This window comes from Balaenoptera acutorostrata, chromosome 9 (genome assembly GCF_949987535.1).
Source record: "Balaenoptera acutorostrata chromosome 9, mBalAcu1.1, whole genome shotgun sequence".
NCBI lineage: Eukaryota > Metazoa > Chordata > Mammalia > Artiodactyla > Balaenopteridae > Balaenoptera > Balaenoptera acutorostrata.
This window is the reverse complement of record NC_080072.1, coordinates 67,165,203-67,179,719: the sequence shown is the minus strand read 5'-3', so window position 1 is coordinate 67,179,719 and position 14,517 is coordinate 67,165,203. Positions and strand designations below refer to the sequence as shown.

The window sequence follows — 14,517 nt, the reverse complement described above, 5'->3', positions numbered from 1 at the left end:
TTGTAAAGCAATTATACACCAATAAAGATGTTTAAAAAAAAAAGAATACTGTCAAATGCTTTGCAGAAGTTAGGAGGTTTTTTTCTCCCAAAATATTTTCAAGGAAAGCCCCGTATAGTAATGTTTGCCTTTTGGTGAAAAAAACTAAAATCTTAATGTTTGCCTGTAAGGTCAGTAGCATTCTTTGATTGAACCTTCTTTATTGTGCTGATCCTTATGAACGAAAACAGCAACACTCAATATAAATATATTAATGTATGTCATGCGCTTAAGTTTTCTATGATTCTTTTAGAGTGCGTCAAAGGTCTCTTGGGTTATATAACTTTCTTTTCTATCACCAGGGTCTTGTGGAAGCTGCTACTCATTTGCTTCTATGGGGATGATGGAAGCAAGAATCCGTATACTAACCAACAATACCCAGACCCCAATCTTGAGTCCTCAGGAGGTTGTGTCTTGCAGCCAGTATGCTCAAGGTATGTGTTGTATTTCAGGCACTGTTTACCTGTGTGTAGTTTGCCACTGTTGGCAAAGCCATAAGGATGGGATAGTAGAGAGAGCACAATGTCTTCTGTCAGAAAACCTGGGTGCGATTCACAGAAAGATAGACAAGATGAAAAGGCAGAGGGCTATGTACCAGATGAAGGAACAAAATAAAACCCCAGAATGAAGTGGAGATAGGCAACCTTCCAGAAAAAGAATTCAGAATAATATAGTGAGGATGATCCAGGACCTCGGAAAAAGAATGGAGGCAGAGATCGAGAAGATGCAAGAAATGTTTAACAAAGATCTAGAAGAATTAAAGAACAAACAAACGGAGATGAACAATACAATAACTGAAATGAAAAATACACAAGAAGGAATCAATAACAGAGTAACTGAGGCAGAAGAATGGATAAGTGACCTGGAAGACAGAATGGTGGAATTAACTGCCACGGAACAAAATAAAGAAAAAAGAATGAAAAGAAATGAAGACAGCCTAAGAGACCTCTGGGACAACATTAAACGCAACAACATTCACATTATAGGGGTCCCAGAAGGAGAAAAGAGAGAGAAAGGACCCGAGAAAATATTTGAAGAGATTATAGTTGAAAACTTCCCTAACATGGGAAACAGCCACGCAAGTCCAGGAAGCGCAGAGAGCCCCATACAGGATAAACCCAAGGAGAAACACACCGAGACACATAGTAATCACATTGGCAAAAATTAAAGACAAGGAAAAATTATTGAAATCAGCAAGGGAAAAATGACAAATAACATACAAGGGAACTCCCATAAGGTTAACAGCTGATTTCTCAGCAGAAACTCTACAAGCCAGAAGGGAGTGGCATGATATACTTAAAGTGATGAAAGGGAAGAACCTACAACCAAGATTACTCTACCCAGCAAGGATCTCATTCAGACTCGATGGAGAAATCAGAAGCTTTACAGACAAGCAAAAGCTAAGAGAATTCAGCACCACCAAACCAGCTCTACAATAAATGCTAAAGGAACTTCTCTAAGTGGGAAACACAAGAGAAGAAAAGGACCTACAAAAACAAACCCAAAACAATTAACAAAATGGTCATAGGAAAATACATATCGATAATTACCTTAAACGTGAATGGATTAAATGCTCCAACCAAAAGACAGAAGCTTGCTGAATGGACACAAAAACAAGATATATATATAAACACACACACATATATACCCATATATATGCGGTCTACAAGAGACCCACTTCAGACCTAGGGACACATACAGACTGAAAGTGAGGGGATGGAAAAAGATATTCCATACAAATGGAAATCAAAAGAAAGCTGGAGTAGCAATACTCATATCAGATAAAATAGACTTTAAAATAAAGAATGTTACAAGAGACAAGGAAGGACACTACATAATGATCAAGGGAACAATCCAAGAAGAAGATATAACAATTATAAATATATGTGCACCCAACATAGGAGCACCACAATACATAGGCACCTGCTAACAGCTACAAAAGAGGAAATCGACAGTAACACAATAATAGTGGGGGACTGTAACACCTCACTTAACACCAATGGACAGATCATCCAAACAGAAAATTAATAAGGAAACACAAACTTTAAATGACACAAGAGACCAGGTAGATTTAATTGATATTTATAGGACATTCCATCCAAAAACAGCAGATTACACTTTCTTCTCAAGTGCGCATGGAACATTCTCCAGGGTAGATCACATCTTGGGTAACAAATCAAGCCTCAGTAAATTTAAGAAACTTGAAATCATGTCAAGCATGTTTTCTGACCACAATGCTATGAGATTAGAAATCAATTACAGGGGAAAAAGCGTAAAAAACACAAATACATGGAGGCTAAACAATACGTTACTAAATAACCAAGAGATCACTGAAGAAATCAAAGAGGAAATCAATACCTAGAGACAAATGACAATGAAACGACTATCCAAAACCTATGGGATGCAGCAAAAGCAGTTCTAAGAGGGATGTTTGTAGCTATACAAGCCTACCTCAAGAAACAAGAAAATCTCAAACAAACAATCTAACCCTACACCTAAAGGAACTAGAGAAAGAAGAACAAACACAACCCAAAGTTAGCAGAAGGAAAGAAATCATAAAGATTAGAGCAGAAATAAATGAAATAGAAACAAAGAAAACAATAGCAAAGATCAATAAAACTAAAAGCTGGTTCTTTAAGAAGATAAACAACATTGATAAACCATCAGCCAGACTCATCAAGAAAAAGAGGGAGAGGACTCAAATCAATAAAATTAGAAATGAAAAAGGAGAAGTTACAACAGACACTGCAGAAATACAAAGCATCCTAAGAGACTACTACAAGCAACTCTAGGCCAATAAAATGGACAACCTGGAAGAAATGGACAAATTCTTAGAAAGGTATAACCTTCCAAGACTGAACCAGGAAGAAATAGAAAATATGAACAAACCAATCACAAGTAATGAAATGGAAACTGTGATTAAAAATCTTCTAACAAACAAAAGTCCAGGACCAGATGGCTTCACAGGTGAATTCTATCAAACATTTAGAGAAGAGCTAACACCTATCCTTCTCAAACTCTTCCAAAAAATTGCAGAGGAAGGAACACTCCCAAACTCATTCCATGAGGCCACCATCACCCTTATACCACAACCAGACAAAGATGCTACAACAAAAGAAAATTACAGACCAATATCACTGATGAATATAGAGGCAAAAATCCTCAACAAAATACTAGCAAACAGAATCCAACAACACATTAAAAGGGTCATACACCACGATCAAGTGGGATTTATCCCAGGGATGCAAGGATTCTTCAATATATGCAAATCAATCAATGTGATACACCATATTAACAAATTGAAGAATAAAAACCATATGATCATCTCAATAGATTCAGAACAAGCTTTTGACAAAATTCAGCACCCATTTATGATCAAAACTCTCCAGAAAGTGGGCATAGAGGGAACCTACCGCAACATAATAAAGGCCATATACGACAAACCCACAGCAAACATCATTCTCAATGGTGAAAAACGGAAAGCATTTCCTCTAAGGTCAGGAACAAGACAAGGATGTCCACTCTGACCACTATTATTCAACATAGTTTTGGAAGTTTTAGTCACAGCAATCAGAGAAGAAAAAGAAAAAGGAATCCAAATCAGAAAGGAAGAAGTAAAGCTATCAGTGTTTGCAGGTGACATGATACTATACATAGAGAATCCTAAAGATGCCACCAGAAAACTACTAGAGCTAATCAATGAATTTGGTAAAGTTGCAGGATACAAAATTAATGCACAGAAATCTCTTGCATTCGTATATGCTAATGATGAAAAATCTGAAAGAGAAATTAAGGAAACACTCCCATTTACCATTGCAACAAAAAGAGTAAAATACCTAGGAATAAACCCTACCTAGAGAGACAAAAGACCTGTATGCAGAAAACTATAAGACACTGATGAAAGAAATTAAAGATGATACCAACAGATGGAGAGATATACCATGTTCTCAGATTGGAAGAATCACTATTGTGAAAATGAGTATACTACTCAAAGCAATCTACAGATTCAGTGCAATCCCTATCAAATTACCAATGGCATTTTTCACAGAACTAGAACAAAAAACCTTAAAATTTGTACAGAGACACAAAAGACCCCAAATAGGTAAAGCAGTCTTGAGGGAAAAAAGCAGAGCTGGAGGCATCAGACTCCCTGACTTCAGACTATACAACAAAGCTACAGTAATCAAGACAATATGGTACTGCCACAAAAACAGAAATATAGATCAATGGAATAAGATAGAAAGGCCAGAGATAAACCCAAGCACCTATGGTCAACTAATCTATGACAAAGGAGGCAAGGATATACAATGGAGAAAAGACAGTCTTTTCAATAAGTGGTGCTGGGAAAAGTGGACAGCTACATGTAAAAGAATGAAATTATAACACTCCCTAATACCATATACAAAAATAAACTCAAAATGGATTAGAGACCTAAATGTAAGACCAGACACTATAAAACTCTTAGAGGAAGACATAGGAAGAATGCTCTTTGACATAAATCACAGCAAGATCTTTTTTGATCCACCTCTTAGAGGAATAGAAATAAAAACAGAAATAAACAAATGGGACCTAATGAAACTCTAAAAGGTTTTGCACAGCAAAGGAAACCATAAACAAGACGAAAAGATAAATCCTCAGAATGGGAGAAAATATTTGCAAATGAATCAACGGACAGAGGATTAATCTCCAAAATATATAAACAACTCATGCAACTCAATATTAAAAAAGCAATTAACCCAATCAAAAAACGGGCAGAAGACCTAAATAGACGTTTCTCCAAAGAAGACATACAGATGGCCAAGAGGCCCATGAAAAGCTGCTCAACATCACTAATTAGTAGAGAAATGCAAATCAAAACTACAGTGAGGTATCACCTCACACCAGTTAACAATGGGCATCATCAGAAAACCTGCAAACAACAGATGCTGGAGAGGGTGTGGAGGAAAGGGAATCCTCTTGCACTGTTGGTGGGAATGTAAATTGATACAGCCACTATGGAGAACAGTATGGAGGTTCCTTAAAAAACTGAAAATAGAATTACCATATGATCCAACAATCCCACTACTGGGCATATACCCAGAGAAAACCATAATTCAAAAAGACACGTGCACCCCAATGTTCATTGCAGCACTATTTACAATAGCCAGGTCATGGAAGCAACCTAAATGCCCATTGGCAGATGAATGGATAAAGAAGAAGTGGTACCTATATACAATGGAATATTACTCGGCCATAAAAAGGAACGAAATTGGGTCATTTGTTGAGACGTGGATGGATCTAGAGACTGTCATACAGAGTGAAGTAAGTCAGAAAGAGAAAAACAAATATCGTATATTAACGCATATATGTGGAACCTAGAAAAATGGTACAGATGAACCGTTTTGCAGGGCAGAAATTGAGACACAGATGTAGAGAACAAACGTATGGACACCAAGGGGGTAAGCGGTGGAGGGTGGTGGTGTTGGTGTGATGAATTGGGAGATTGGGATTGACATGTATACACTGATGTGTATAAAATGGATGACTAATAAGAACCTGCTGTATAAAAAATAAATAAATTAAAATTTTAAAATTCAAAAAAAAAACAAACCTGGGTGCAAGTTCTGGCTGTATCACTTATTATCAAGTGGTTTCTCACGGAATTCACTGCACCATCCAGCAAGATGTCAATAATTGCTGTATTTTGAGTAAGCACTGGCTCTTTGGAGCCTCTTACATGCATTACCCAACAGTGCTCAAACCCTGAAAAGAGTAGCTGTTACTCTATTTATAGACAAGGAACAGACATGAAGTTGTTCTATAGTATTTTGAAGGCCACTCAGCTTCTAAGCATGAATTTCAGTTCCAAATAAGGTCTCATTCTGAAACCTAATTCTTATTAAAATCATACGAAACTGGTTTCTCTCCAGAAGGATTTAAAAATTGTGTACATAGGCTTCTAGAACAGGCTATACGTAAGGAGTGTAGAAAGCCCAGCTGCCGTTGATTCAGGGAGAAACATTCTCATGTTAAAGTTTTCTGCTGTCAACCCCAGGTTTGGCCACTAGAGAGTTTCTCAGTTCACCAGTGAAACTGCTGGTGAATGATTGTCAGTGAGCCTTTCCTTCTTTCTGAAATACTTATTAAACTCTGACATTGTGACTTTTGGGCCCTGGGGACTCTGAAGTATCAAGAGAGTCCTTACCCTCATGAAGCTTACAGTTAAGTGAGGAAAATAGAAATTAAATAGTTATAAGAACAATGAAGAAAAAGGGTTCTAGATGTGTATACAGGCATACCTCATTTTACTGTACTTCTCAGATACAGCATGTTTTTTTTTTTTTTTTTTTTTTTTTTACAAATTGAAGGTTCGTGACAACCCTGCATTGAGCAAGTCTGTCAGTGCCATTTTTGCAACAGGATTTGCTCACTTCATGTCTCTTTATCGCATTTTGGTAATTCTTGAAATATTTCCAACCCTCTGCCCAGCAAAAAGATTATAACTCATTGAATGCTCTGGTGATGGTTAGCGGGTTTTTTTTTAGCAATAAAGCATTTTAAAATTAAGGTGTGTGTACTGTTTTTTAGACAAAATGCACACTTAATAGACTACAGTAGACTGTAAACATAACTTTTATATGCAATAGGAAACCAAAACATTTGTGTGACTTTATTGTGATATTTGCTTTATTGTGATAGTCTGGAACTGAACCTGCAGTGTCTCTGAGATATGCCTGTAATAGGGCCAGGACTGGAGGAAGGATATGGGGACCTGATTTAGACTCTTCTGCAAGAGGTGGTCAGAGAAGACTTCCTTGAGGAAGTGTCTGGCTATTTAATAATGACAATAATAGCGAACTTTTATTGCTTTTACATGAAGTAATTAATCCTACAAGGAAGGTGCTATTGCTATCTATATTTTACAGATAAGTAAACAGAGGTACAGAGAAATGATCAATTCTTAACCCAGTTTTGGATTGAACCTATATAGTCAGGCTTCAGAGCCTCCCACTTAACCACGAAGCTACCTTCCATATCAGGTGCCGAATAAATGTCTGTCAAATAGATGGCTGATGGATGGATGAATGAAGTGGTATTTAAGCTAAGAAACAACTTCTAGGGGTGACATAAAGAATAATTAATGGCGTAGAAAAGAAAAAATATGAAATGGGACAGTTTCTTTTGTTACCCCTTTCTAATAGAGGGTAATAATAACTGTGTGTTCTTCATCCTCAGGCTGTGAAGGTGGCTTCCCATACCTCATCGCAGGAAAGTATGCCCAAGATTTTGGGCTGGTGGAAGAGGCCTGCTTCCCCTACACAGGCACAGATTCTCCATGCAAACTGAAAGAGGACTGCTTCCATTACTACTCCTCCGAGTACCACTATGTGGGCGGTTTCTATGGGGGCTGCAATGAAGCCCTGATGAAGCTTGAGCTGGTCCATCATGGGCCCGTGGCAGTTGCCTTTGAAGTCTACGATGACTTCTTCCACTACCACAAGGGGATCTACCACCACACTGGTCTGAGAGACCCTTTCAACCCCTTTGAGCTGACCAATCACGCTGTCCTGCTGGTGGGCTATGGCACTGACTTGGCCTCTGGACTGGATTACTGGATTGTTAAAAACAGCTGGGGCCCTGGCTGGGGTGAGGATGGTTACTTCCGGATCCGCAGAGGAACCGATGAGTGTGCAATTGAAAGCATAGCACTGGCGGCCACACCAATTCCTAAATTGTAGGGTGTACCGCCCAGCGTTTCATACTGACCACCATCAGTCGTGAAAGGAAACTGACTTATTCACAGACTAGAGACTTTTACAGTATTGCTACTGCAATGTCAAAAGGTTACAAACAGATTCCTATGAAGATTTGTGCCTTTAAAATTAAAACTGCCCTTGACTGTAATATACTTTACCATTGAACACCAGCCTGCTTTTTCCTAAGTATTCAGTGAAATGAGGTTTTTATGGATGATGGTGAACTATGAAGTAATGGATTTTGCTAATCATTTGTGATTCAAACCGATGCTGTATTTTAAAAAATCTGTGTGAACGCACAGGCTTATTTTTAAATTGTATAAATCATGAGACAATATGGCAATGATTATTAAATTTAAAGAGTTTTTGTAAGTATTCAGGTGATATGTATTATGAAATTTATGTATGTGCTTAAGAGAATTTTTAATCTTGACTCCTTCAGTTGTATTTACTTGTCTCACTTATGTAAATACTTTAAAAAGGAAAATCATTTCAGTGTATTTCAACTAAAAACAACAAAATTATGAACGTTTACAATAGGGGGTATACTCAGTTAATGTCTAGTGAACCCTGAAATTATCTCCTGGATATTTGATGAGACAGAGATTATAAAGAAAAGATACAGGAGTTTTGATAAGAGTCTGGTTATTGGTTAAACCTTATGGTGTATCTTGCATTTGGAAGTATTGGTTAGCCTTCATTGGCTGAGCAGTAATAGCCTAATTAGTGGAATATTAGCAGTTTATATTTGGTCAGATCTTTGGGATCTCCAAGGGATATTTCACAGTGATATGAAATCTCCACACTGAGTAAACAGATAGGATCCATTAGAAATAATAGATTAGGCAAAATTAGGCAAATTAGAGCTCTGAACTATAAACAAGAACTACAAGGCTTTTAGAGCTGAAAGGGACCCTGGAGATGGTTCAGTGTAACTTCCTCTTAACCAGAAAAAGACACTGAGGCTTATACAGAGGGCAAGTGACTCATCCAAGGTCACACAGCTGGTAAATGATGAGTCTAGATTAGAACCTAGATTTTCTAAGTCTGGTTCTCCTTGAGTGACTTAGACACTGAACATCTGTGCTTTCCAACAGAGTATCCAAAATCACCAGGGATACTAGATGCATAGTTGGAAATTTCACATTGACATGTTAAGTCTCAGAGTTTTGTCTTAAACCTCATGTACTTTTTGTATTGCAATTCACTACAATGACATTTTTACTCTTCTTAAACTGAAGGGTTATTCCAGGAGTTTGCCTCGTATTTAAAGTGTGGTTTCTTGGGCCTCCTGGTACATGGCCACATACCTTTGACCTTTTTACCACATGATGACAAAGAAGCAGACACTCTGAATGGCAGGCATAGCCAGAGTCCTTATTATCTGGAAGGCCTCCAAGGAGGTATATTTTCTTTGTTACTGTTACTGGTGGGATGTCATAATTATAATCCTAATTTATGACTAGACTTGTTGCTACATGAAAGTGTAAATAGACTTTGAAATCAAGCAGGAATTTATTTTTCACTAAAATTTATAAAGATATACTACCTGTCAGCTTAACAGCTAAGATTTTCTTTAACCCGTTAAGTGTGAGCTCATCCTCTGGTATTTACTTGGACAGCAGTCAGTTGACACATGTGAGAGCAAGTCCTGAAGGTGAAGAGCACCCATGCTTTTGCACAATTTCATGGGGGCCCTGGCTGAGCTCTGAAGGAAAATCATTGCTCGTATCATTCTTCAAATACTCTAGGAAATATTGAAAGACTAAATGATAGTTGTGAACTTCACTGGCAATGGGAAGCAGGTCTCACAAGCATGATTAGTTGAGGACAAACAATGGTTTGAAAAGGCCCTAAGTTTTCAGAGGTGCACACAGGATTGCCCAGAGAGCTCAAGTTACACTGCCCTTCAACTTGCATTTTTCTGCTGTTCGAGGTCTGCTTTTCCTATCGCTCTACAAGGGAAAGATCACCATTTCATCCACAGTGGTGGAATTCATTCAAGACGTTGACTGAATCATGGTTCCATCACGGTTCCTTAAGCCACGTAATTAAACTGCTAAGCTATACAAAAAGCAAATTTCATTATCTGAAACTTGTTTGTATTGGTGCTCACAGAACATATCATCAGAGTCTGTTGAGAAATGAGCTCTGGAAAAAAATGGGTTGGGAACTCTGGCTAACCTCCCCAAACACATGCCCAGAAAAGCTACAGTAGTGATGTGTGTGGATGACACGCTTGGCCACAAAGCAAAAAATAAGTTTAGCTGGGCCATCTAGCACAAGCATGGTCCTGACCCTGATGCTTCAGTGCCTGGGTAAGATTTCTTGCTCTGCCACACGAGCCATGAGAACTTGGGCAGTTCACTTAACCTATCAGTGCTTCCGTTTCCTCATCTGTAAACTGGGGATAATGGGATAAATATCTATCACCGTCTGAACTCTCCCTAAACTCTTGCTATTATAATAAAGGAACCAAAAGGGTTTACACTTCTGAATGACATTTATTTGGTTTAAGGTCAGGCCTTATTACCCCATCCCAAGTGGGGAAACTAACGTAAATTCAGATAATGAAGTTTCCCTGGCCATTCAAACTTGCTCACTGAACTCTGACTTCTAAACACTGACCTCAGGAACTGAATAGATTTGGATAGTAAGGGATATGTGTATCTACTTCACAGAGCTCTGAGGGTTAAACGCCTTCACCTATGGAAAGTAGTAGGTACACCAGTGCTTGGAACGTAGTAAGGAGTATATAAGTATTAGTTACTGTTCAAGTCATCTTTTTCCCAATTCAAATTGTAATCTTTTGCTATGAGGAAGCAGCTCAGATGTATTCTATTAATAAACAAGCTGTACTCTGAGCGGGTACAGGAGGGGCTTTGGAGATTTTTTTTAAAGGGAGAAAAAACCAACAGAGGAACATGGCGCAAAGAAACCCACGGAGAAAAATCTTCGAAAACGTTATGAATTAGGGAGATGATTTTGATTTTCTGGTACAGAGGTTTTTACAACCCGCACCACATCATTGCCTCTGCTGCTGCCTGTGTGGAAAGAATAAGTGTGAGAGGCGATGATCAGGTTTAGACTGCTACAGCAGAGATGAAAATCAGGCCCCAGCTGAGAGCAAGTAACTTTGAAGCAAAAAAAAAAAAAGACTAAAGGTTAAGCTAAGGTTGTAACAATTTGATTTTCCTAATCAGGATTTTCCTATCAGGATAAGCATAGCAGATTCACATAACAATAGAGCTGGAAGGTCGTCTAGGCCACCTCTGTCATTAAAATAAAAATGGGTTCAGTGAGGTGAAATAACATGCCTGGGGTTCCGGCTAATAAAGATAAATCTAGACCCCAGTGCGTCAAGAACTTCCTACTGTACCTGCTGCCTCCCAATTAAGAAAAATGGAGACAGAAAGATAAATGTTATGAGACAACCTGACCTTGTACTGTAAAATCATTTCTAAGATCCTTTCCAGTTCTCAGAAATCCTATTCTGAACTCTTGGTGGCAAGTGCTCTAAGCTCTAAATCCATGTGTGGTGGTTTCGGAGGTTTAATCTAACAGTTTTCCTCTAAATATAGTGATGTTAATACTTATATTTCTTAACTGTAATAAAGATTTATTTTTGGCCTAAAGTTAAGTAGAAACTTCCAGACCAAGACGGGAGAGCTTTAGACATAACAAATTCTTCAGTTCTGATGGGAAGTGCATGCACTGGAAATTGTACGTTGGTTGTGCGTTAGTTAGCCATTAGGCCTTAATTTCATTAGCTGTAAAATACTGACTTCATTGAATTGTAGTTCTGATTGAAAGTGGATTTGCCTAAAATCGCCTGGACCGTAAAATAGTTGAATCCTTAGCAGACATTAGGACTGCCCTGCACAATGTCCTCTTGATGACAGCAAACCAAAACTGCAGGAGATAAACTAGCCCTTGGACAGAACATGCAACACATGCCTTTGTTGATGTCTTTATTTCTCCCTTCAGAAGTCCATTTATCAAGATCCCTTTTCCCCACATGCCTTTGAAGAGCTAGCAGAAGTAAGAAATTTAACCTCTCCTTTTCCGATTTTGAGGGTGTGATGCTGATACACTCTGATTTTGAACTTTTGGTCCTAAAAGGCAATTTATAGAATTGAAATTCAATTCTATAGGTAGTTAAATAAGGAAAGACTGTGATAAACGCCAACCCCCCCCCCAAGTTGAGGGGAAAAAAGCAGACTTGTTTCTTCCTCTAATGCAAAAGGTCTAAAGTGATTGAAATCCTAGCAAATCAATTGAAAAGAAGTAACTTGGAGAAACAGCCTTCCCCTGGGGAAATGAGGGAAATGCCAGGAAGCTAAGGCTGTGCATTAAAGTAATGATTGAGATGATTTGTTTTTTTCTTGTAACGTATTTTCTGCAGCTTCAAAAGTATTGAATAGTTTCAAGTGAAGTATAAGATAAATGATAGAAAATGAATACTTTTAGTATCATATTTTTATAACCCCCATTCTCTCATTTTTGGGGTTTCTGGAGAGCTAAAAGAAAAGCCTGTTTTCCCTGTAGATAACTATTCCTATGCCACCATAAGAAATGCACAGTATTCCCAAGAGACACAATCGCAGTTCTGCAGACTAAAATTCAGTGGAGTAACAAGGATGGGTCTATGGAGAGAAAGTAAACAAAATAGTGCTGAAGATATCATGAACTCAGATATTTTTGATCCTCTAGTGTTTGTTATTTAGACCTTAGTCCAGTTATCGAACATAGATCTCTAGTCTTCAGCGTTCACTTGTTAAAAGGTGATGCCAAGGGCAGCGTGGCCAAAGCCAGGGCTGGAGACACGGACACAGCCAGAGCGGGGCGCCCGTGTTGGGAGGCGAGTGGTGGCCGAGGTCTGTCTATGGATTTTGAGCATCTGAAGGTGATCTCTGAAGTTAAGCATTCCTTGCTGCTCCCTCACCCTTAAGAAAAAAAAAAAAAGTTTCAAAGAAGCTGTGAGTGTTTATATATTACCTGCCTTGTAAAAAAGGTTTACAATGGTAAAGGTGCCGTACAAAATAAGTTAGAAATAAGTGAGCGAACTGAAGCAAAAAGAAGATAAAGGTAAAAAAATAGGATGTGGCCATGAATCAAGTCTGCACAGAGTCTAGCACATTACCTGATATGTGAGGATCGTGCTTCAACAGTAGGTCTGAACCAGAAGTGATCTTTGTCCCTCATGGGACATCCGGCAATGTTTGTAGACATTTGGGTTGTCACACTGGGGGAGGAGATGCACTCCACCATGAAGAATTATCCAGCGCCAAATGTCAACAGTGCCAAGGTGGAGAAAGTCTGCACTACGACATGCCAACTCCTTTATGCTTTCTTCCCCACCACCAAATGAATGTGATGGACTTTGGTGGAGAGAGAGAACTCTGAGGGTATCTCGGAAGCTTCCAGAACTTGAGCTGAACTTTGAAGCATCAAGAGGAGTAGTAAAAGGCAGGGAAGGCCCACGGAGTGGGGGCACATTGAAGTTGTGAGACAAGATAAGAGCACTGCCCCTCAGTTTCAAGACAACAGGCTGAGCCCATTCTGTAGTAGCCCCACCCAACAGGAACCCAGTGATAAGTTCCAATAGGAACTTATTAAATATATAGTCTTAACTTACAATAAGAATGGGGCTCATTGATGGATCAGAAATTGGATGAATCCTTATTTTAAAAAAGGAGGAGGGCAGCAAATGGGAAGGTAGGATCATAATTGGAGGCCCACGTGTGTGAGAAAATTCTGCCATAGAAGATGAACACACCATCTCAACCCACCAAACATTTGATCAAGATAACGATAAAAAGAAGAGAGGTTGTAGTATTTTTGCTTACAAAGAGCATTTACTTGGGATTTGAACCCAGGTCTCTACGTTGTAGAACCACGGCTCTTAACTACTCTATACTTCCTCCCTCAAGATGTCCTTCCTGTGTTTCTCCTGTGGTGTGTTGATTTTTCAGGTCCTGGTCCGTTTTATTCTTCTTTGTCATTTTGTAGGTAAATATTATACTTGCTCAAGCCCTGAGAGATGCCTTCATCCTAAACCAGGATGAATAAATGAAGGGTGGTCTCAGAGACAGAGGTTAAGTCAGGAGAGGAACGGTGAGAAAGGAATGACATACTCTATCTTAAACATGTTGCATTTGACCTGACCACTGCAAAAGCAGGGAAAGCTTTTCTTTCAACAAGTGTCTCACCAGAAATGTGATAGCTATTCTCAGGAAGGATTTGGCAAACCTAATATTTAGCAGATTTGCAACAATAACTCTAAGCTCAAATGGAAGATATTTTCTGGCAGTGCATCCAGCCCTCCAAGGGAGGGTGGATTCTTTTACTTGGAGTGATATGGCAAGGAACGTATTAAGGACAGTAACTTCTTTCCAATATAAAATTAATTAATTAATTATAGAAGAAAGATGACTGAGGGCTTCTCTGCTGTATTCCATGTACCTCGGGATGTTGGTAGAAAAGGTATCAATGCAGGATGGGTTCACAGAACACATTTGGGTTCACAGAAAGTTTAAAGTCAATCTGGGCACTCAAGAATTTCTTTCTGTATATTTGAACTGCCTACCTGTTGGGATTTTAAAGTTTGGGATAATAAAAAATAAATTAAAAAAGAAATGGCTCCTGCAATTTTTGCGTAAATTTTTACCGAATTCAGCTCAGAGCCCTTCAGCATGAAGAATGCTGGCTTTGGCAATCATCCAGAAAACACCCCTTAGGA

General features: G+C 38.7%; 1 protein-coding gene across 1 annotated transcript in view; it reads left to right on the top strand.

Moving 5' to 3' along the window:
• The window catches only part of CTSC (cathepsin C), a 40,809-nt gene extending 32,601 nt beyond the window's left edge, over window positions 1-8,208 (top strand). Inside the window, exons 6-7 of the mRNA XM_007168478.2 lie at window positions 342-473; window positions 7,255-8,208. Coding sequence (XP_007168540.1) covers window positions 342-473; window positions 7,255-7,757 — 635 coding nt within the window. The 3' untranslated portion in view covers window positions 7,758-8,208. The remainder of the gene's footprint in view (window positions 1-341; window positions 474-7,254) is intronic.
• The last annotated feature ends 6,309 nt before the right edge of the window (window positions 8,209-14,517 follow it).